This window comes from Staurois parvus, unplaced genomic scaffold, assembly GCF_062004578.1.
Source record: "Staurois parvus isolate SC_StPar_1 unplaced genomic scaffold, SC_StPar_1.0 ptg000017l, whole genome shotgun sequence".
Taxonomy (NCBI): Eukaryota; Metazoa; Chordata; class Amphibia; order Anura; family Ranidae; genus Staurois; species Staurois parvus.
In genome coordinates, this window is record NW_028317813.1 from 6,240,605 (window position 1) to 6,262,021 (window position 21,417).

At 42.3% G+C, this 21,417-nt stretch overlaps 1 protein-coding gene across 1 annotated transcript in view; it reads left to right on the top strand.

Annotated features, from left to right (window-relative positions):
• Positions 1 to 21,417, top strand: part of PRPF40B (pre-mRNA processing factor 40B) — a 162,042-nt gene that overhangs the window by 120,619 nt on the left and 20,006 nt on the right. The window contains exons 18-21 of the mRNA XM_089679247.1: positions 1,423 to 1,537; positions 1,798 to 1,889; positions 17,686 to 17,802; positions 17,900 to 18,037. Of these exons, the coding sequence (XP_089535373.1) occupies positions 1,423 to 1,537; positions 1,798 to 1,889; positions 17,686 to 17,802; positions 17,900 to 18,037 (462 nt within the window). The remainder of the gene's footprint in view (positions 1 to 1,422; positions 1,538 to 1,797; positions 1,890 to 17,685; positions 17,803 to 17,899; positions 18,038 to 21,417) is intronic.

The following is a 21,417-nucleotide window of genomic DNA, read 5'->3' on the forward strand; positions in this document are numbered from 1 at the left end:
TGGGTCTAGGTAAGGGATATAGTTTTTCACTATTTCTAATGTCGCTCTCAGCCTGTGACATGCTATAACATACTACACTGCTATTTTCACCATTGTCTCCTCTTCTCCAGGTTAAATTAGTTTACAGTACTCCTCTTTGGAATGAGGGGAATAAGAAATGCCTCTCACTGCTGCGTAAACCAGAGTAGGGACTGGGTGGGCCACAAAGTTCAGGGCTTCCTGATCACATGGCTTTCACAGTCTATTCTTGCTGGTTTTGTAGCCTATTTTTGTCTCCTTGATTTCTAATCTGGGTATTTAAAAGCTCATTACAATTCTTTAATAGTATTTCTTCTCTTTTGTCAGATTATGTCAGGCTTTGTTGTTGGAAGTTTTGGATGGATAAGGTGTTGATGAGTTGTTGTAGGGCACAAGGTTTGCCTTGGGACTTGTTAGTCTCTCTCTAACTGATATACCCAGACAGAAGTATATGAACTAGAGACACGAAGGGGTGTATGCCCCTCCTCTGATCATTCAGCTGGGTGGTTATTCTGAATAGAGCTAACAGCAGGGTTTAAAATTACTCTCTACAGCAATTAAAGCGAAACTTCACACAAAAAGGGAAATTCAGCTTGTTTGCATCCTCCCCCCCCCTCCCAGCCCCACTGCCACGTTTGGCACTTTTTTTGGGGGGGGGGGGAGCGGGTACCTGGTTTTGATATGTACCCACTTCTGGGTCACATCGCCGCACCGATCTTTTAGGAAGTTCAGCCCCTCCTTCTCTCCGCAACCTTCTGGGACACACACAGGTCCGAGAAGACTGCAGGACCATTCAAAAAGTGCAGCGTGGCTCGCGCATGCGCAGTAGGAAACTGGCTGTGAAACCGGAAGGCTTCACTACCGGTTTCCCTTACCTAAGATGCCGGTGCCTGTGCATGTGGACATTGCTGGTCCCCTAGACAGGTAAGTGTCCTTATATTAAAATTCAGCAGCTACAGTATTTGTGGATGCTGACTTTTAATTTTTTGAGGGAAGACTGGAGCTCCTCTTTAAATGATTACAAAAAAACATTGAGACCAGAGCTCCTCTTGCTGGCTGTACTTAGTAAATGTGAGAAATTAATAGAGAACTATTTATTTTAAAAAATGTTGTGTGTTTTTGTTAATAATTCTCCCAGCCTTCATGAATATTCACAGTAATTGTCTAATATGTGCATTTACTAGGCTCGTTAGCGCCACCTCGTGGCAATAATGTGGTATTTTTATGATTGAGGTATACCAGGAAAATACTGCCCTTACATAACAGAACCAATTTAGAGGACTGGGGAGTGGGACAATATTTTCATCATGCGTACATTTCTCAGCTCTGTGACAGATTAACTTCGGAGAGAAAAAACTGTTTAGAACTTTACCAGCATTATAGTGTGTACATTCTGTCTTTCAGGTATTTCTTGATGAGCTTCATGAGACCGGTCAGTTACACTCCATGTCTACGTGGATGGAGCTTTACCCTTTTGTCAGCACCGACTCCCGGTTTGCTAACATGTTGGGACAGACAGGTGATTCTGCTGAATTATTTTCTACATACAATTGTCTCCTTTAATTTCATTCTATTAAGTAGCAGAGCTGCAATAGTGTATAATGGTGTAACCTTGCTGCTTATGCTGAATAACATGGATTTGTGAATCACAAGTTTGACTGAGCAGAATTAAACATTTGGTCAGATAAAAGAGATTCAATTTAACATCAGTGCTCTGGTTTTACATTTTTATGCCTTTGTCATAATTATGCTGACCTTCTCATTCTCTCCATATGTCAGGCTCCACTCCGCTTGATTTGTTCAAGTTTTATGTAGAAGATCTGAAGGCTCGATTCCACGATGAGAAAAAGATCATTAAAGACATATTGAAGGTAAGCAAAACTCTTGTTCAGACTTTTTCTTTTTCATTTCTAAAGTGTTTTAGCAATGTTTCCCCATATGTAAGGGTGATTCCACTTGTGTCAACCAGTTCACTTATGTTTCAGTGAATAAAGATGGTTCATTGATTTTTCAAGTGTGGTACTGTACTGTCCCTTCATGTGAACTCAATACTATAAAATAAAATTATTACTATTTCTCTGATTATACAAGAACTGTTTCCCATTAGTAGCCATGCTGAATGCACGGTCACTGGTGTGCACTGGAAGGATACAGTGTCAATGCACCGATCACAGTGCAGCTCACTGTTTGCTGGTTTCTTTTTTTGTTAAAATGTTATTTAAATGTCATACATTTGTGCTCAAAAGTGTGAACACCCTGGCAGAAATCGTGACATTTGGCAGTGATATTGAAAATATGACTGATCATGCCAAACTATTGTCTTTTATTTAAGGACAGTGACCATATGAAGCTATTTACTATCACATAGTTGTTTTGCTCCTTTTTAAATCATAATGATCAGAGATCACCCAAATGGCCATGATCAAAAGGTTACATACCCTGGAATGGTACAGACACATAAGTTAACACACAAGTTAAAAATGACAATTATATTTTGATTTCCCACATTATGTGGCTTTGTGAATTGCAATTAGTATTTGTGTATAAATAATTAATGAGCTTGTAGCTCTCATGTGGTTGCACTGAGCAGATTAGATACTGAGCCACGGAGAGCAGAAAAAAACTGTCAAAAGACCTGTGTAACAAAGGAATTTTGTAAAGATGGGACAGGATATAAAAAAAGATATCCAAAGCCTTAAATATGTCAGTCAGTATTGTTCAGTCACTTATAAAGGAGTGGAAAATTAGGGGGTCTCTTGATACCTAGCCAGGGTCAGGTAGACCATGAAAGATTGCAGCCACAACTGCCAGAAGAATTGTTGGAAATACAAAGAAAAACCCACAGGTAACCTCAGGAGAAATACAGGCTGCTGTGGAAAAAGAGGCTGTGGTTGTTTCAAGGAGCACAATACGATGATACTTAAACAAAATTAGCTGCATGGTCGAGTTGCCAGAAAGAAGCCTTTACTTTACTTCGCCAATGCCAAAAAGAAAGCCCAATTACAATATTCCTGACAGTATCTTTACACACCTCACAGCTTTTGGCACATTGTAATCTGGAGTGACTAAACCAGTGGTTACAGACATAAACGCTATGTTTGCAGAGGGGTCAACAAGGTCTATAGTGACAAGAATACGATCCCCACTGTGAAGGATAGTAGTGGCTTACCAATGTTCTGGGGGTGTGTGAGCTCTAAAGGCACAGGGGATCTTGTGAAAATTGATGGCAAGATGAATGCAGCATATTATTAGAAAGTACTGGCAGACAATTTTCATTTTTCTGCGTGAAAGCTGTGCATGGGACTCTCTTGGACTTTCCAGCATGACAATGATCCTAAGCACAAGGCCAAGTTGACCCTCCAGTGGTTACATGTCAGGGAGTGAGGAGCCAGACACACAAGGAGGTGCAATTAAAGGTAGGTTTATTATACAAAAACAAGACAGAGTCTATGCAAGTCCAACAGCAACAGCTGATGACTTGGTAGAACAGTAGCCAGGAAAGATGGTCGCCAGAGTCGGGGTCAGAAGCCAGGAAGGATGATCGCCAGAGCCGGGGTCAGAAGCCAGGAAGGATGGTCGCCAGAGCCGGGGTCAGAAGCCAGGAAGGAGTCTTGCCAAAGCCGAGTCGGTATCCAGGAGAGCAATGAAAAACTAAACAGGAGCTTGCTGCTGTGCAATAGACAGGACACAAATGCAATGGACAGCTACAAACAGCAGACTTATATGTGATAAGCCGCCACCTCCCGGAGGAGGAGCCGCAGGGGGCTGAAAGCATAAAGGATCCCACAATGCTTTGCAGACACCTAAGATGGATGCCAGCACATGGAGCCGCACAAGCCCTGAGGAAAGGTAGGACCTTGACATTACAGCAGAAAAGGGTGAATGTTCTTGGGTGTCCATCACAGTCTCCTGACCTTAATATCATTAAGACACTCTGGGGTGATCTCAAACATGGGGCTCATGCAAGCCGATCAAAGACTTTGCATGAGCTAAAGGCATTTTCCCAAGATGAATGGGCAGCTATACCACCTGAAAGAATTTGGAGTTTCATAGACAACTATTACAAAAGACTGCATGCTGTTATTGATGCTAAAGGGGGCAATACAGTATTAAGAACTAAGGGTATGCAGACTTTTGAACAGAGGTAATTTCATTTGTTTACTTGTTTTCTTTTTTTTGTTTTATGATTGTGCCATTCTGTTATGACCTACAGTTGAATATGAATTCCATAAGACATAAAACAAATGTGTTTTGCCTGCTCACTCATGGTTTCTTTAAAAATAGTACATACTTTTGAGCACAACTGTAAGTGACATTTCATTAAGTCATTGCCAAACCACAAAGGTGGGAACTTGTCCTGTGGGAAACAAGGCTTTTTGCCTTGTCTCGTGTTAGGACTCCTCTGGGGAAGGGTGCCCCAATGCAGTCCCAGTGTACCTGGTGTGAATGAGCCCTCAAATTGTATTTAAAGCCAAAACGTTTTTCTTTCTTGGTCATTAACCGCTTCCTGACCGCCCAGAACTACTGTTACAGGGCGACAGGGCTGTTCAAAATCATGTATATACTGTATATAGTGGGGCAAAAAAGTATTTAGTCAGCCACCAATTGTGCAAGTTCTCCCACTTAAAAAGATGAGAGAGGCCTGTAATTGGCATCATAGGTAGACCTCAACTATGAGAGACAAAATGAGAAAAAAAATCCAGACAATCACATTGGCTGATTTGGAAAGAATGTATTTGCAAATTATGGTGGAAAATATTTGGTCAATATCAAAAGTTCATCTCAATACTTTGTTATATATCCTTTGTTGGCAATGACAGAGGTCAAACGTTTCCTGTAAGTCTTCACAAGGTTGGCACACACTGTTGCTGGTATGTTGGCCCATTCCTCCATGCAGATCTCCTCTAGAGCAGTGATGTTTTGGGGCTGTCGCTGGGCAACACAGACTTTCAACTCCCTCCAAAGGTTTTCTATGGGGTTGAGATCTGGAGACTGGCTAGGCCACTCCAGGTCCTTGAAATACTTCTTACAAAGCCACTCCTTCGTTGCCCGGGCGGTATTTTGGGATCATTGTCATGTTGTAGGACCCAGCCACGTTGCATCTTCAATGCCCTTGCTGATCGAAGGAGGTTTGCACTCAAAATCTCACGATACATGGCCCCATTCATTCTGTCCTGTACATGGATCAGTCGTCCTGGTCCCTTTGCGGAGAAACAGCCCCAAAGCATGATGTTGTCACCCCCATGCTTCACAGTAGGTATGGTGTTCTTTGGATGCAACTCAGCATTCTCTCTCCTCCAAACACGACAAATTGTGTTTCTACCAAACAGTTCTATTTTGGCTTCATCTGACCATATGACATTCTCCCAGTCCTCTTCTGGATCATCCAAATGCTCTCTAGCAAACTTCAGACGGACCCGGACATGTACTGGCTTAAGCAGGGGGACACGTCTGGCACTGCAGGATCTGAGTCCCTGGCGGCGTAGTGTGTTATTGATGGTAGCCTTTGTTTTGTTGGTCCCAGCTCTCTGCAGGTAATTCACTAGGTCCCCCCCGTGTGGTCTTGGGATTTTTGCTCACCGTTCTTGTGATCATTTTGACCCCACGGGGTGAGATCTTGCGTGGAGCCCCAGATCGAGGGAGATTATCAGTGGTCTTGTATATCTTCCATTTTCTAATTATTGCTCCCACAGTTGATTTGTTCACACCAAGCTGCTTGCCTATTGCAGATTCAGTCTTCCCAGCCTGGTGCAGGTCTACAATTTTGTTTCTGGTGTCCTTCGACAGCTCTGTGGTCTTCACCATAGTGGAGTTTGGAGTGTGACTGTTTGAGGTTGTGGACAGGTGTCTTTTATACTGATAACAAGTTCAAACAGGTGCCATTGATACAGGTAATGAGTGCAGGACAGAGGAGCCTCTTAAAGAAGAAGGTACAGGTCTGTGAGAGCCAGAAATCTTGCTTGTTTGTAGGTGACCAAATACTTATTTTCCATCATAATTTGCAAATAAATTCTTTCCAAATCAGCCAATGTGATTGTCTGGATTTATTTTCTCATTTTGTCTCTCATAGTTGAGGTCTACCTATGATGCCAATTACAGGCCTCTCATCTTTTTAAGTGTGAGAACTTGCACAATTGGTGGCTGACTAAATACTATTTTGCCCCACTGTACATGATTTTGTATCTCTGGGTAGGAAAGCAGCGTGTTTACATAATAAAGCACACACAGACAACACAGTAAAACAGCACACAGTTAACCCTTTGATCTCCCCAGATGTTAACCCCTTCCTGCCCAGTGTCATTAGTACAGTGTCAGTGCTTTTTTATAGCACTGATCACTGTATTAGTGTCACTGGGGATGTCAGTGGCAGTTAGTCAGTTCCCCCCAGTGTCAGAATGCCTGCTGCAGTCACGCTATAAGTCACTGATCGCAGCCATTGGCAGCTACAGCTGTCGATCACCGGGTCCCGGCCAGAGATTCCCCGCCGGCACCTGGCAATCGCCAAGGAACACTAACAGGGGAGAGGTCTGTATATAAACAATACAGTTCTCTCCCCTCTCAGCACCAGCATGCTGCTTTGTATTGCTCTGTATAGCAGAGCAATACAAAGCAGTGTGCTTACATAGTAAAGCACACACAGACAACACAGTAAAACAGCACACAGTTAACCCTTTGATCGCACCAGATGTTAACCCCTTCCTGCCCAGTGTCATTAGTACAGTGTCAGTGCTTTTTGATAGCACTGATCGCTGTATTAGTGTCACTGGGGATGTCAATGGCAGTTAGTCAGTTCCCCCCAGTGTCAGAATGCTTGCCGCAGTCCCGCTATAAGTCGCTGGTCGCCGCCATTACTAGTATACAAAAAAAAAATTCCAGTATATACACCGCCATTTGTAGACACTATAACTTTCATGTAAACCAATTAAGACGTAGCCTAAATGTATGACGAAATTTGATTTTTTTAAATTTTTTTTACTGGATATGTTTTATAGCAAAAAGTCAAAAATACTGGGGTTTTTTTTTCAAAATTGTTGGCCTTTTTGTGTTTATAGCGCAAAAAAAAAACCTGCAGAGGCCGATCAAATACCACCAAAAGAAAGCTCCATTTGTGGGAAATAAAGGACAGAAATTTCATTTGGGTGCAGGGTTGCATGACCGCGCAATTGTCAGTTAAACTAATGCAGCGTCGTATCGCAAAAACTGGTCAGGAAGGGGGGAAAATCCTCTGGAGGGCAAGTGGTTAACTAATGCAGGAATTCTTTAAGTTTTGAGTTATACTGCTATCTACTGGAGGATTTGATATCCCAGGATAACCCATTCTACTACCAGCATGTCCAAGTATTTTGCTAGTGTCCTAATAAGATGTACATGTTTTCTGGGGACTGGGGATGAACAAACCTGGTAAAGTTTGGTTTCTGGCTAACTTGTTATTAAAAAAAAAAAAGGGCCCAGGTAGCTTGGTACTGCCATGGTGGACATGCACCAATGCAAACAAATGAAAAAAATAAACATTAAGCAGTGATGGAGTTTTTAAAAAGCCACATAAAGGACAACATAAAAAATCTTTTAAATAACTTGCTTGCTTTAATTTCCCCTAATGCAAGCATAATAGAAAGCATAAGTAAATCTCTCTGTTGTGTAAACATGATCTCTCCAGCATGAGAGAAATCCTCGTAGACCATTATCAATTAAAAGAAAGTGTCCCCATTGGACAATATTACTATTTTAGTCACAACTCTATAAATTTAGGATTTTTCCTTACTCCTAGCACTGGTGACAGTTCTCAGTAGGATAAATAAAAAAAGGTGAATGTCCGTAAACAACAATACAGACAACAGATTAAAACATGACAAGGGTTCTGTCAGACACCGCCTGGCGGTACCTCTAGCAATCCACAGGACAGGATTCCCCAGAGCACGGAGTTTAAGCCCCATTCTGCTTGTTCACCAGGGTCCCTGATGGTGGGGATGGACTTGGAGCAGACAGTGACCAGGTCGCGGCCCCTGAGTACATCCGCCTGTGGTAGAGGGATCCGCCAGAGGTATACACTGGTAGAGACCCTGACATGAAGAGGCGGATAGGCCTGAGCAGTGGTGACCGGATCCGTGCAAGACGGATGGATGGATGGCAGGGTAGCAAGCGTGGTCAGACAGGCCGGGTCGGTAACAGTGGGGACAGCACGGTACAAGGCAGCAGGCAAAGAGTAGTCAGGTCACTCGCCGGGTTCGGTGACAGGAGTTCAGATCAATAGGGATATCCAGGAGAGTAGTCAAATGAGCCAGGGATCAGAGCAGGAGATAGTCAGCAAAGGTCGGGATCAAGCAGGGTCGGCAACAAATCAATCAACGAGTACACAATCAACAGGGAGCAGGAACAGGGTAATAAGACCATACGGCAACTAGTGTCTGTGCAGAGCTGATTTAAATAGCGCGCCCTGCGCTGTCATTGGTGCCAGGCGCGTGATCGCGAGTGCACATGTGCAGCCGCCGCCCAGGTCCTAGCACCTGCTGATTAGAGCGCATTGGCGTTCTGCGCATGCGCAGACCCATGCGCCGCCGTGATTGCTGACAGGTTCTAACCTCTTACCATTCTAAACTACAAAAAAATGGATTTTGGATACACTTTAGGTAGACTTCCTTTTCATATCTTGAATTGAAATGCCTGATATCAAGTGTTTTCTCAGGTCAGAAGCTATTATTTTAGAATGATTTCTGCAGGCACTATACTGTCAAGGTAGTCAGTTCAAATGCATCACTAACCATATGGTCTCAAATACCAAACTTAGACATACTGTATGTTTAATACAAGCCTGTCAGGAAGATGCCTTTGTTGACTTAGTGTTTAAAGACTGGAACTCTGGCAGCTGTACCACAAAATAAGGCAGAAAGAGGAAAAGGGACTATTCACCAGTATTGCCTGTGATCCCCTTTCAGTTAATCTTTCCCCATTACTGACTTACAATGTCTTGTTCTGCACTATTAATCTGTGTGGATGCAGCAATCTTGGTGGAGGCAGGGCTTTTGCTTTCTCATGTCAGAGCCTCAAGCAAAGAGGACAGTAAGCAGCACAGTAGTAACGTCACTCCGACTCACATGAGACCAGCAGTTAGAAGTAGCCATGCCTTAGGCTACGGAGTGCCTTCACATACTAGGTAGTGCACTACTATTTTAAACATAAAGAGGTACATTTTTCAGGGCACTACTTGGGCACAGAATGAGTATTCAGATACAACAGATAATTCTACTGCCTTCAGGAATTGGACATTTCACAGCACCCCTGTACATTCCAAGCATGTTTTTTTCCTAATGTCCTAGGAGAACAGACATCTTCTCTTATCTGTAAAAAAAAAAAAAAATCTTAGTTTTTATCGAGATTTATTTTTCATCTAGTAAGTTTCTTCAGTGGCTTCAGAGCCAGAAGGGGCTTGGCTATCTAGATCAACCGTTTATCGACATTGCCACAGAAGTTGTACTGGGACCCTGCTGAGAAGAAGTAGAGCCGAATTTAAACTGGTATTAAAGGTTTGGTTTAAAAAAAAAAAAAAAATAACATAAATGTTATACTTACCTGCTCTGTGCAATGGTTTTGCACAGAGCAGCCACCAATCTTCTTCTTCTTGGGTCCACCGCCAGTGCTCCTGGATTCCCCCCCCTTAACCAGTGCCCCAATAGCAAGCGTCCATAAAACACATAGAGCCTTGACTTGGCTCCGCTCTGTTTCTCTCCTCATTGGCTCACTGGCTGTGATTGACAGCATTGGGAGTCATTGGCTGCCACTGCTGTCTCAGCTGTCTCTCCTCATTGGCTCACTGGCTGTGATTGACAGCATTGGGAGCCATTGGCTCCCACAGCTGTCTCAGCCAATGAGGAGAGGAAGTCTTGGGACAGCCGAGGCTCTCGTGCACATCGCTTGATCGAGAGAGGGATCAGGTAAGTATTGAGGGGGCTGTGGTGTGAGCAGCACACGGAACTTTTTTTACCTTCATGCATAGAATGTATGAAGGTAAAAAACCTTCAGCATTTACAACCACTTTAATGTGGCTTTGGCACTGGGCTTTGCTGAAGGTGCTCACCAAGGTACTTGAATGCAGTGTGTTGCGTCTGCTGTTTGAGTGCTTAATAGGTCCAGGGCTTAGGTGCACGTGTCTGGGGGAACCCTATTCTTGAAGACATCTTAAGGGGCATGACTGTTGGAGGAGCAACAAATGGTTGCTTCTTGGATCCTGCCTCTTCATTCCCTGATGTGTAAGGGGATTACTGGAAGCCATTAGCTGTAGTGTGTAGGGCTTTTATGCTGTGTTTTACAGGGAGTCTTTTTTGGTGCATGCAGGGCACAGCCCACCACGTTGGTTGCATGGCCAGTGGCAGGAAGAAAGGGCTGCGCCAGTTTTAAATTTTGGCACCCGAGTGGTCCACCTTCTGCAGTTGCACAGGTTTTGAGCCCATCTGCGCTGGTCCTCTGTATGGTGGCCATATTGTGCGCTATTTCTGAGTGTAAACCTTGTTGCTTTTCTGCCTTCTCTTCCACAGCTGCATTGATTCTATGATTCTCTGGTTGGTACCTGGGCTCCCTGTTTCCTTGGAAGTGACCTGGTCACAGACAACATTAATTCTTTCTGCCTCAGCAGAAAATTTGTTATTATTCTTGCTTCTTCTATGCGGGAGCCCAGCAATACCAATAGTAAAATTGGTAGTCCTACTCTATTCTGTTGATGAGCTATAGGGATGTGGTAATTTAAAAAAAAAAATACTTGTCCAAGGGACTAAATCGGGGTCCCAATCTACTTGCCCCTTGTGACAATCTACTTGTCCTAATATAACGAAAAAAAATTTTAACACCTCCCTGCTTGTCTCCAGCACCTCATCTGGGGACTAGCAGAGAGGGGGGATAATTTGCAGGGTGGTTGTCAGGAATGGGGTGTGTCAGGCTCTTTTAACGCTCAGCAGAAGCACTTCTGCTGAGCGAGTAAAAGAGGTGCCAGCCCCAGTGAGAAAAAAAAAACAAAATTTTATTCTGTCATGTCACCCTCCCACTTGGAAGTACTTGGGTGCTCAGTACTAGTGTATGCTGAGCAGCCAAATCAAGCTCTAGTGGATTATCAAGATGTGTATCCTGTGAAGATTGTATCCCCTGCAGCAACTGTGCATGTGCAGGGAATACAAGCCGAGTGCTGAGGTAAAGCCGGAGAGGTACCTGAAGTCACTTACAGTAACTCCTTACATGCCGGACTACAACACAGGCATGGGGTGCTACAGCCGCTGTGAAATCCTGTATCACCCCATGAATTCCTGGGGATCAGCACTGTTAATAGTGATGACCACAGCCTGTGACCCCATTCGGCTATCAGGGTGCCCGACCTACTGAATCCTGACCAGTAACATGCCTGGGTTGTAGCCCGGAATGTAAAGAGGTAAGGGACTTAGCTCAGCTTGTTTTCCCTGATTTTGGCACATGCGCAGTTGTTGCAGGATATACAGACTTCATGCTACACAGGTGTCGCTGTATATACTACAGTTCCAATGTCATGGACCAATCAGAGGCCAACAGAGGACAGGCATGACCCGCCTCCCCCCTATAAGAGGACAGGCATGACCTTCCTCCCTCTTATAAGAGGACAGACATGATTCCCTCTCCCCCTTATAAGAGGAAAGGCATGACCCTCTCCCTGCCTATAAGAGGACAGGCACGACCCCCCCCCATAAGAGGACAGGCATGACCCCCCTCCTATAGGAGGATAGTCATGCCCCCCCCCTTTTACAAAAGGACAGGCATCCCCCCTCTTTTCTATAGGAGGATAGGAATGACCCTCACCTCTCCTACAAGAGGACAGACAAGACCCCCCCCCCCACAACAGGACAGGAATGACCCTCCCCTCTCCTACAAAAGGACAGACATGATACCCCCATAAAAGGACAGGCATGACCCCCCTCCCCCCTATAAGAGGACAAATTTCCCCCCCCCTCACACCTGAATGTATGGACAGGTGGAGTGTGGGTGAGCACACCCCCCCCCCCCAATGGTCTCTATCCTCTCGGCAATTTCCCGGTGTAGGCGGCTACCCCCCTCCCCCACTGCACACCCCCTCCCAGTGACACATTTCAGCCATCTGATCACACTCCAACAGGGCAGGCGGAACATCTCCTCACAATACTGGTGGCTTCTTCAGGACTTCCCCCTCATGCAGTGCCAGCAGTAGGTCTGTTCGTACTGTCGCCGGGTTCTTCAGGAAAGCCGCCACAGCCTGGCCCCACTGCTGCCTGCCATTCCCAGTATAGCATAAAAATCTGTATCCCCTACAGCTACTGCCCGTCACGGGATACAGATCTTCATGCTACACCAGTGTCCGCTCCATTAAGGGGCAACCTAAAAACAAAACAAAATCTGCTGCTTGCCCGCAGGGCTAAGTTAAAAAAAGAGCCACGTGCCCAGCACCCATAACTGCATGTCCCAGGCATCAGGAATAGCGCATCCCTGGGGCTAGCAAATATTCTATCCAGTAAGGGCCCCCTTTTGGTACATATGCGAAGGACCCTTTTGTATAAACATTGGTCTACTGAACATCGGTGAAAGAAAAGTCTTTTGTAAGCCCTTTGATAGGAAACTGCTCTTTGGCCATTCTCTTTACAACTTCATTAAGGAAGTCACAAGAGAAGGGGGGGGGGGTTGTTTGAGTAGTCCTTTTCCCTTGATCTGGAGAACCCTCTAGTCCTGAGTTCTTTTCATTTCCTTCATGCCTCCAGACCCAAGGCAAAGCCTGGGATTCAGTTCCACTGTAATTCCTTGACCCTCAAGTCCTCCTCACAGTGAGGAGGCACTCCTTCTTATCAGAGTGGAGGGGTTTTCTGTTGTCATTTCTGGCCATATGGTCCCAGGACATTTCAGACATTTGGAAATGTGGAATGTTGTATCCAGGGGCTGCAAACTGGAATTTTGTTTCTTGCCTCACCCTGCTGTATGTTTTCAAACATAGGCATTGTACCAGAAAAGGAGGGGTTTCAAGGTTTCTGTTGAAACCTGTTTACTATCCTAAAACAAAAGAGGCAACCCTATACTGGATCTCAAATTTTTGGTACAGAAATTCTGTATGGAATCCACTTGGTCAGTCATTGCTTTCATCTATGCGGGAGATCTTTTCTTATCTGTGGACATCAAAGCACATGTCCTGGCACACCAGTGCTACCTACGTTTTGCTCTGGGCATACAACATTACCAATTTATTGTCCCTCTCTTTGACCTGGCAACTTCACTTCAGGTGTTCACCACGATGCTGATCCGTGTTCTTGCTCTGCTTTGCTCCCTGGGCATAACGAAATACCTAGATGTCCATCTTCAGAGGAAAAGGAAGATTCAGATTCTGTCAGTCAATCTCCAACAGAGATAGCGCTGTAATAACTTTGCATTGACAACTTTTACAGCCACAAGTAGCTACTGTCTGCAGTCTTACAGAAGCCACCTTCCATTGCCTGCTAAATGTGCTGGGAATCCTAAACATTGCAGAAGTTTCCTGAAACAATGTCAACTTAATTTTCAGCTGGAGCCTGTCCAGTTTGATTCACAGCACAGGGCAGGCTTTAGAATTTCTTCACTCCTTGATGAGGTCCTGGCATGGGTTTCCCCATGCTTGAAGCAAGACCATTCTATGCTGGGAAATCTGGACAATTTTCTATTTTTGATTATCCCAATCGCAGTACAACCGCTGAAGCCATATTTCTAAAAAAAACACTCTGTACATGAATATTCTGTCGATTTTCATCACTGGGTGTCAGATACTACTTGGACGACAGTGCTTAGTGTTTTCACTTTAGAAAGGGGGCTCTCTGGACAAATTAAAGATGAGCTAGCCTGAGTGGATACACCATGCAATCTTGATGCTTTTATCATACTAGCATTAAAATCAACAGACGATTAACTAGAAGATGATTAAAAAGACAAAGATCACTGAGGACAAATTTCCTCCAAGTCTCAACCCGTAGCTAAACTATTTTCCAGTTCTGAGCCAGAACCTAAGCCAATGTAGATTGAAGCAATTGGGGGATCTCTCAGTTTTGCCAAAAAGAAATAAAAATGCCAAAAATAAATCTTTCTTTATATTGTGGTCAGTCAGGGAACTTCTTTCTAAGATGTCCACACAAGCCACAAAGAACAATTGCAGCTGCTGCTCAAAGAGAAATGTTTACTTCTAGTGAAAAAGTGGGGTCCATTTTACAGACCTTGTTTTCCTTAGCATAATGAGAGAGCAAGATTGTCACTCATCATCCACATTTTGTTATAGGCATTATGCTTAAAGAAAACGACCAGTTAATTCTCCATCACAGTGATTGCTGGACTTTGGGGCTGGTGGTAATTTCATGGATTTGAAGTATGCTGAGAACAATTGTATCACCAGATACTTAAGCAATATCCAGTACACTTGGAGACAGTAGATGGATCACACTCTCTTCTGGCATAATTACTCATGAGACTGTTCCTCTACAATTAATTATTGAACCAGGAAACCAAGAAATAATATCTCTCAACCTGATCTCCTCTTTCAATTTCCTGTTATTTTGGGAATTCCATGGCTCTCAGTTCATAACACCAATATTGATTTGCAGGCCAGGAATCTTAACTTTTCATCAGATTGCTGCCAAGTACATTGTTATTGGAGCATCCAGTAATCTTAAAATATTGCCTCTCCATTACCTTGATTTTAAGGATTTATGTGATAAGAAAAATGCGGTCAAATTACCACTATATTGAGTTTATGAATGCCCAGTAGAACATTTGCCAGGGGTTCCAATCCCATATCGTATCTACTCTCTTTTAGAACCAGAACTGAAAGTTTTAAGGGACTTTCTAGAAGGAAGTGTGACTGAGTGCGGTGGTGTTATGAGCAGATGTCTCTCTGTTATATTGTGAGTATTTTTCTGCAATTTTAAATAAATCTTTTCCAGCGGTATTACACTATCTGCAGCTTCTCTTTGCCTTTTTATATATGTGGCACTTCCTTTGGATCCAGGATCCCCAAGTTCGTCTTTTAAGTAGATAAGTGGTTTTGCTGAACCAGTGTGCTGGATGGTATAAAATATTAGCGCTGCTGGCCTCCTATGATATAGAGGTCTTTTTGTCTGGCATGTACACTTGGTGGTGTGGTGAAGATGAGTTGATTGATTTCACACTGAAGTACACTTCTTACGCAGCACGTGTATGTTTGCCTTTCACACTGATACATTTTGTTGGACTTTATTTTAGTTGTTTTAGTTGAATAGCTTATATTTTGTTTTATTCTTAATGTAATAGCCCACCAATTTTCAATTACTCAATTTCATTTAAATTTGTTTTTGGCCATTATTTGAGTGGTTTGAGTGCTGCTATTCTTATCTATAAAATCTTTGCATCCAAGCACAAAAGTTTTTTTCTTTAGTAGGATTTCCTTGATGCTCCGTGCAACTCAGCGACTGTCTTGCCTGTACAGAGAGTGCCTGCAGGAACCTTACATTGCACCTGCAATAAATGCTTTGCAGGCTCTTGAGAAAAAAAATTATAAATGCACATTTATTTAATTGAAAAAACATGTGCATGTTTTATTTTTTTACACAAAGGTCAACTATGTAGTGCAAGTAGGCTCCCACAATACAGAGTTTTTAGTAAATGTAAAATCTGATTATATGTTCAGGCTTTAGCATGTGTGGCCAGCTTTGGCAAGTTTTGTTCTTAAACAAGCAGTGTTCAGAAATGAGTGAAGGATGGAAAAGGATGACAGCCCCAGATAATGTTCTTTTAAAAACAAATCAGCAATTGCAGATTATTTGATTATTTATTTATGGGTTTACCTTTCATGACATGTTACACCCATATTCAGGTTGTACCATGTTACTATAGGACTGAACCCCACAACCCCCCAATGTGGTAGCTAGTGGGGGATCTTCTCCCCCCGTTAGCTGTCACAATTTAAAAAAAACGGCTGTGCAGGGCTCCAGCCGTCTAGCCGCGTCATTCAGTCACAGAGTTCTGTGAATGGGAATCTACAAGTCCTGACATCCTTTGTGGCTGTTGGCTTGTTACCTAGTTACATAGTTGGTCCGGTTGAAAAAAAAGACACACATCCATCAAGTTCAACCAGTAAAGGGAAAAAAAAAATATTATACGATCCTATATACACATTCCTATACCTACATTTGATCCAGAGGAAGGCATAAAAAACCCAATAAAGATTGATCCAATTTCCTCCAGCAGGAGAAAAAATCCTTCCTGATCCCCCAAGAGGCAATTGGACATTATCTGGATCAACTTTACCTATAAATATTAGTATCCAGTTATATTATGTACATTTAGAAAAGAATAGCGGCCTTTTTTAAAACAATCTATTAAGCTGGCCAGAACCATCTCTTGAGGGAGTCTATTCGACATTTTCACCACTTTTACTGTGAAGAAGCCTTTCCATTATTGGAGATGAAATCTCTTTTCCTCTAGATGTAAAGAGCGTGCCCTTGTCCTCTGTGATGACCTCACTATATGGACCACTTGTATATTTATACATCTGAATCATATCCCTCTTTAACCTCCTCTTCTCAAGAGAGAATAAATTCAGTTCCTCTAATCTTTCCTCATTGCTGAGCTCCTCCATGCCTCGTATCAATTTGGTTGCCCTTCTCTGCACTTTCTCCAGTTCCCCAATATTCTTTTTATGAATTGGTGTCCAAAACTGAACTGCATATTCCAGATGAGGTCTTACTAATGATTTGTACAGAAGTAAAATGATATCTCTCTCTCTGGAGTCTATACCTCTCCTAATACAAGAGAAGATTTTGCTCCCTTTGGAAACCGCAGCTTGGCATTGCATGCCATTCTTAGGCTTATGATCTACCAGAACACCCAGATCCTTCTCCACCATTGATTCCCCCAGTTGTAATCCTTCTAGTATATATGATCCATGCATATTCTTAGCCCCCCAAGTGCACAACTTTACATTTATTAACATTAAACCTCATTTGCCACACAGTTGCCCAATTAAACAGTGCATTGAGGCCAGTTTGTAATTTGGAGACTTCCTGTAAGAATGTTAATCCGGCGCTTTTTAGTGCTCTGGTAGTTCATTGATTCTTCCTGTCACTTTAAAACTGCTTGCTCGTATGAGGTATGAACTAACAGGTTACAATGACAGTCTACAGGTGACCTGCATGGTACCAGCGATCTGCTGATCGCTAGTGCAATGCTTTCCAGGTTCCTAAAACAAAATATAGTGTCAGCGGGCAGGTGGGTTGTTCTTTCCAGAGAGACTTTAAACAGAAAACTTTCTGTTTAAAGCTTAGATACTATACATGCTGCATTTATCCCCAATTCCTCACTTTTCCAGTGTTATTTTATCTCTGTATCTTGTTGCACTTTTATCCAAAATACTGATATTATTTGTCATTGCTTTGGAGTACACATTGGCCAATTTTAATGGCTGCGCGGGTTTCATTTGCATACTATTAAAGTATTTATATTTTTTTTCTACCAATTAAAAACCCATCAAAATAAGCTTTAAGGGAAATTTTAATAGTTACTTGCACAAAGATCTTTTAACATTCACATACCAAAATCTTGAAAAATGCTGTAGATTTATTTTACTATTTTAAAGAACTGGTCAATGGGAGTGTTTATTGAAGCTCATGTGGTTTTTTTATGTCTGTCCCTTTTCTTTAGGACCGTAATTTCAGTGTAGAAGTGAACACTACATTTGAAGACTTTGCTCACATTATCAGTTTTGACAAGCGAGCCGCCACACTTGATGCAGGAAACATTAAGCTAACATTTAATAGCGTAAGTGATTCCATGGATCTGCCAAGTGTGAAGAGTGTTAGAGGAGGCAGGATGCAGCGTGTGGACAGGACTCATAACCTTGTTTAATTTGGCCTAGTTGCTGGAGAAAGCCGAAGCTCGGGAGCGTGAGCGAGGAAAGGAGGAAGCTCGCAAGTTTCGAAGGAAGGAAGCTGCATTTAAAAGCATGCTAAAGCAGGCGGCTCCTCCTCTGGAAGCAGACAGCAGCTGGGATGAGGTAAGAGAACAGTCTGTGCTAATGACTCAAAGATTTTGACAGTTGGTGAAGTTAAATCAGATGTTTTACTCTCAGTCTGTCATTAATCTTTTGTAGATTAAACTACAGTGCAACATTATTCGACCAAGGCACCTTCAGCCATTTCCATGGTTTTTTATGATTCTATATATGTTGTACTGGGTACACAAATACACTGCTCAAAAAAATTTAAGGAACACTTTGAAAACACTGCTCTCATTGTGAAAAGCACAGGGCGCCAGTGGCGGATCTGACAATTCTGGTGTTCAATGGCAAATGCCAATCGAGCTCTATAGTGCCAGGCAGTGAGCACAGGGCCACTAGTGGATGTCTGGCCCTCTGGCCACCCTCATGAAGTCTGTTTCTGATTGTTTGGTCAGAGATATTCACACCAGTGGCCTGCTAGAGGTCATTTTGTAGGGCTCTGGCAGTGCTCATCCTGTTCCTCCTTGCACAAAGGAGCAGATACCTGTCCTGCTGATGGGTTAAGGACCTTCTATGGCCCTGTCCAGCTCTCCTAGAGTAACTGCCTGTCTCCTGGAATCTCCCCCATGCTCCTAAGACTGTGCTGATAGACACAGCAAATGTTCTGGCAATGGTACGTATTGATGTGCCATCCTGGAGGAGTTGGACTGCCTGTGCAACCTCTGTAGGGTCCAGGTATTGCCTCATGCTACCAGTAGTGATACTGACCCTAGCCAAATGCAAAATTAGTGAAAAACAGTCAGAAAAGATGAGTAGGGGAAAAATGTCAGTGTCCTCCACCTGTAAAACCATTCCTATTTTGGGGGTTGTCTCATTGTTGCCCATTTAGTGCACCTGTTGTTAATTTCACTAACGCCAAAGCAGCTGAAACTAATTAACAACCCCCTCTGCTACTTAACTGACCAGATCAATAACCCAGGAGATTAATTGACTTGATGCTGTATTCTGATTGAAAAGTGTTCCTTTCATTTTTTGAGCAGTGTATATCTGAAAGTGCCATAAATAGTCACAAATGAAAAAATGCTGAAAAAAAAGTTTGCAAGATTACCTTATACTAGCTCTTGACAGCTTATACTTTTTTAATACAGGTTTCTTTTTCCTGATTTTGGCTGGTGATGTTGCCAGTATCTTAATCTTTGGAGTTTCCATGCTGAGGATGACAAAACTGCCTTAGTGTTAGTCTATGTAGAAGCAGAGTTTTTATCCTGTTTTCCTGTTGCTGCCTGCTAGCTTACTGCAGGCACACAGTATGCCTCTCTTCACTTCAGACAGCCTCTGGACCACCCAAAGTATCTACGCCGTGTGAAGTAACCCTGTTCAAGCTTTCAAGCTTGTGGAAGTAGAGGTGACCAAAACAATTATTTCAAATCTATAATTGCCTCCCGCCCGGTCTGTTGTCAAATGACCGTCGAGTAGGAGCCCTCCCATCCTGGGTGCACGTCGTATTTTTCATGTGTATTTTTGTAATGATCTCTGCGATTGGTCACAGTGATTACATGGTACAGACATTGCCAATCAGAGTACATATGTAGCATGTGACAGCTGTGGCCAATCTAAGCTAATCACAATAATACTCAATGAATGGTTGCAAATAAATTAATACCATTCATAAAAAGTATTGCTTATAACAGTGATCACTGCTATATGCAATCATAGTGTAAAAAAAAACAAAACAGAAAATTCTGATCACTTCATTATACTAACACTGCACTGCTCTGGTCACAGTATGTTAAAAAAAAAGATTTTTTTTTTTTTTTAATGATTTTTTTTTTACATACTGTCACCAGTCATATGATGATGCCGTACTGCTCTGGTGACAGTATTTAAAAAACAAAAAACAAATTGTGAAAATAAAATGTATTTCATTTCTCTATTTGCCTCTTACTAAATACCTTGGATTCTCTACTTTCCAAAAAAGGGTCATTTGGGTTTTTTTTGTACTGTCCTGGTATTATAGGGTCTCAAGAAATATATATATATATATATACCATAATTTGTAGACTCTATAACTTTCACACAGACTAAATATTATACACTGATTTGGGTTATAACAAAAAAAAGAAAAATGTGTTTTTTTTCCCAAGATTTTCTGTACTTTTTCGCTTATATAGCAAAAAAATTAAAAACCCAGTGGTGATTAAATACCACCAACAGAAAGCTCTATCTACCTCAAAAAATTATAAAAATTTCATTAGGGTACAGGATTGCATGACTGAGTAATTGTCATTCAAAGTGTGACAGGGCTGAGAGCTGAAAATTGCCCTGGGCAGAAAGGGGGTAAAAATGGCCATGACTGAAGTGGTTAAAAAGTAAAGTTTAAGAAAAAGAAACAAAAATCACATGAAGCGTTCTGTTCTCATGATTTATTTTGCATGTATTCATTTTTTTATAAGGAAATAATTGTGCTTTCAAGTGAACCTTGGGAGTGGCTGCTTTTTTTGCACTGATTAATGGCTTAGATTAAGTAGAATTATCCAAATGTATGTCTTAACTGACTTTAATGGGTGAGCTGGTTGGTTATGGTAGCCAGAGTATAATTCAGCTTTGTAGGATAATTACAGTGGTTTTTTTGCTTTATAAAATTGGTAGTGAAGTCTAATAAAAAGTGGTAAAGTCTATTAATACTCTATTAGTGTTAGTATAGTTTTTCTGTATGCACTGAGCATACAAAGAAATATTAACTTTGTGCATCAATGAAGAAAACCGTCTCCGTGCATTAATAGGAAGGAGACTGACTAACAAACAGTTGCCTCAGTCCTTAGCTTGCATCATTACTGCATAAGACTTGCCTGCACCAATCATCCGACAAATCCTCCAATGCTTGTTACAGATCCTCTCCAAAGTTTCAGGTTGAAATTTTCAAGAGTTGTTACAGTGCCTTGAAAAAGTATTCGTACCCCTTGAAATTTTCCACATTTTGTCATGTTACCACCAAAAATGTAAATGTATTTTAGGATTTTATGTGATAGTGGAAAGAAAATGATAAATGGTTTTCAAAATATTTTACAAATAAATATCTGAAAACTGTGTATTTGTATTCAGCCCCCTAAGTCAATACTTTGTAGAACTACCTTTTGCTGCAATTACAGCTGCCAATCTTTTGGAGTTATGTCTCTATGTGAAATTTTGCCCATTCTTCTTTGCAAAATAGATCAAGCTCTGTCAGATTGGACGGAGAGCGTCTGTGAACAGTAATTTTCAAGTCTTGCTACAGATTCTCAATTGGATTTAGGTCTGGACTTTGACTGGGCCATTCTAACACATGAATATGCTTTGATCTAAACCATTCCATTGTAGCTCTGGCTGTATGTTTAGGGTCGTGGTCCTGCTGGAAGGTGAACCTCCACCCCAGTATCAAGTCTTTTGCAGACTCTAAC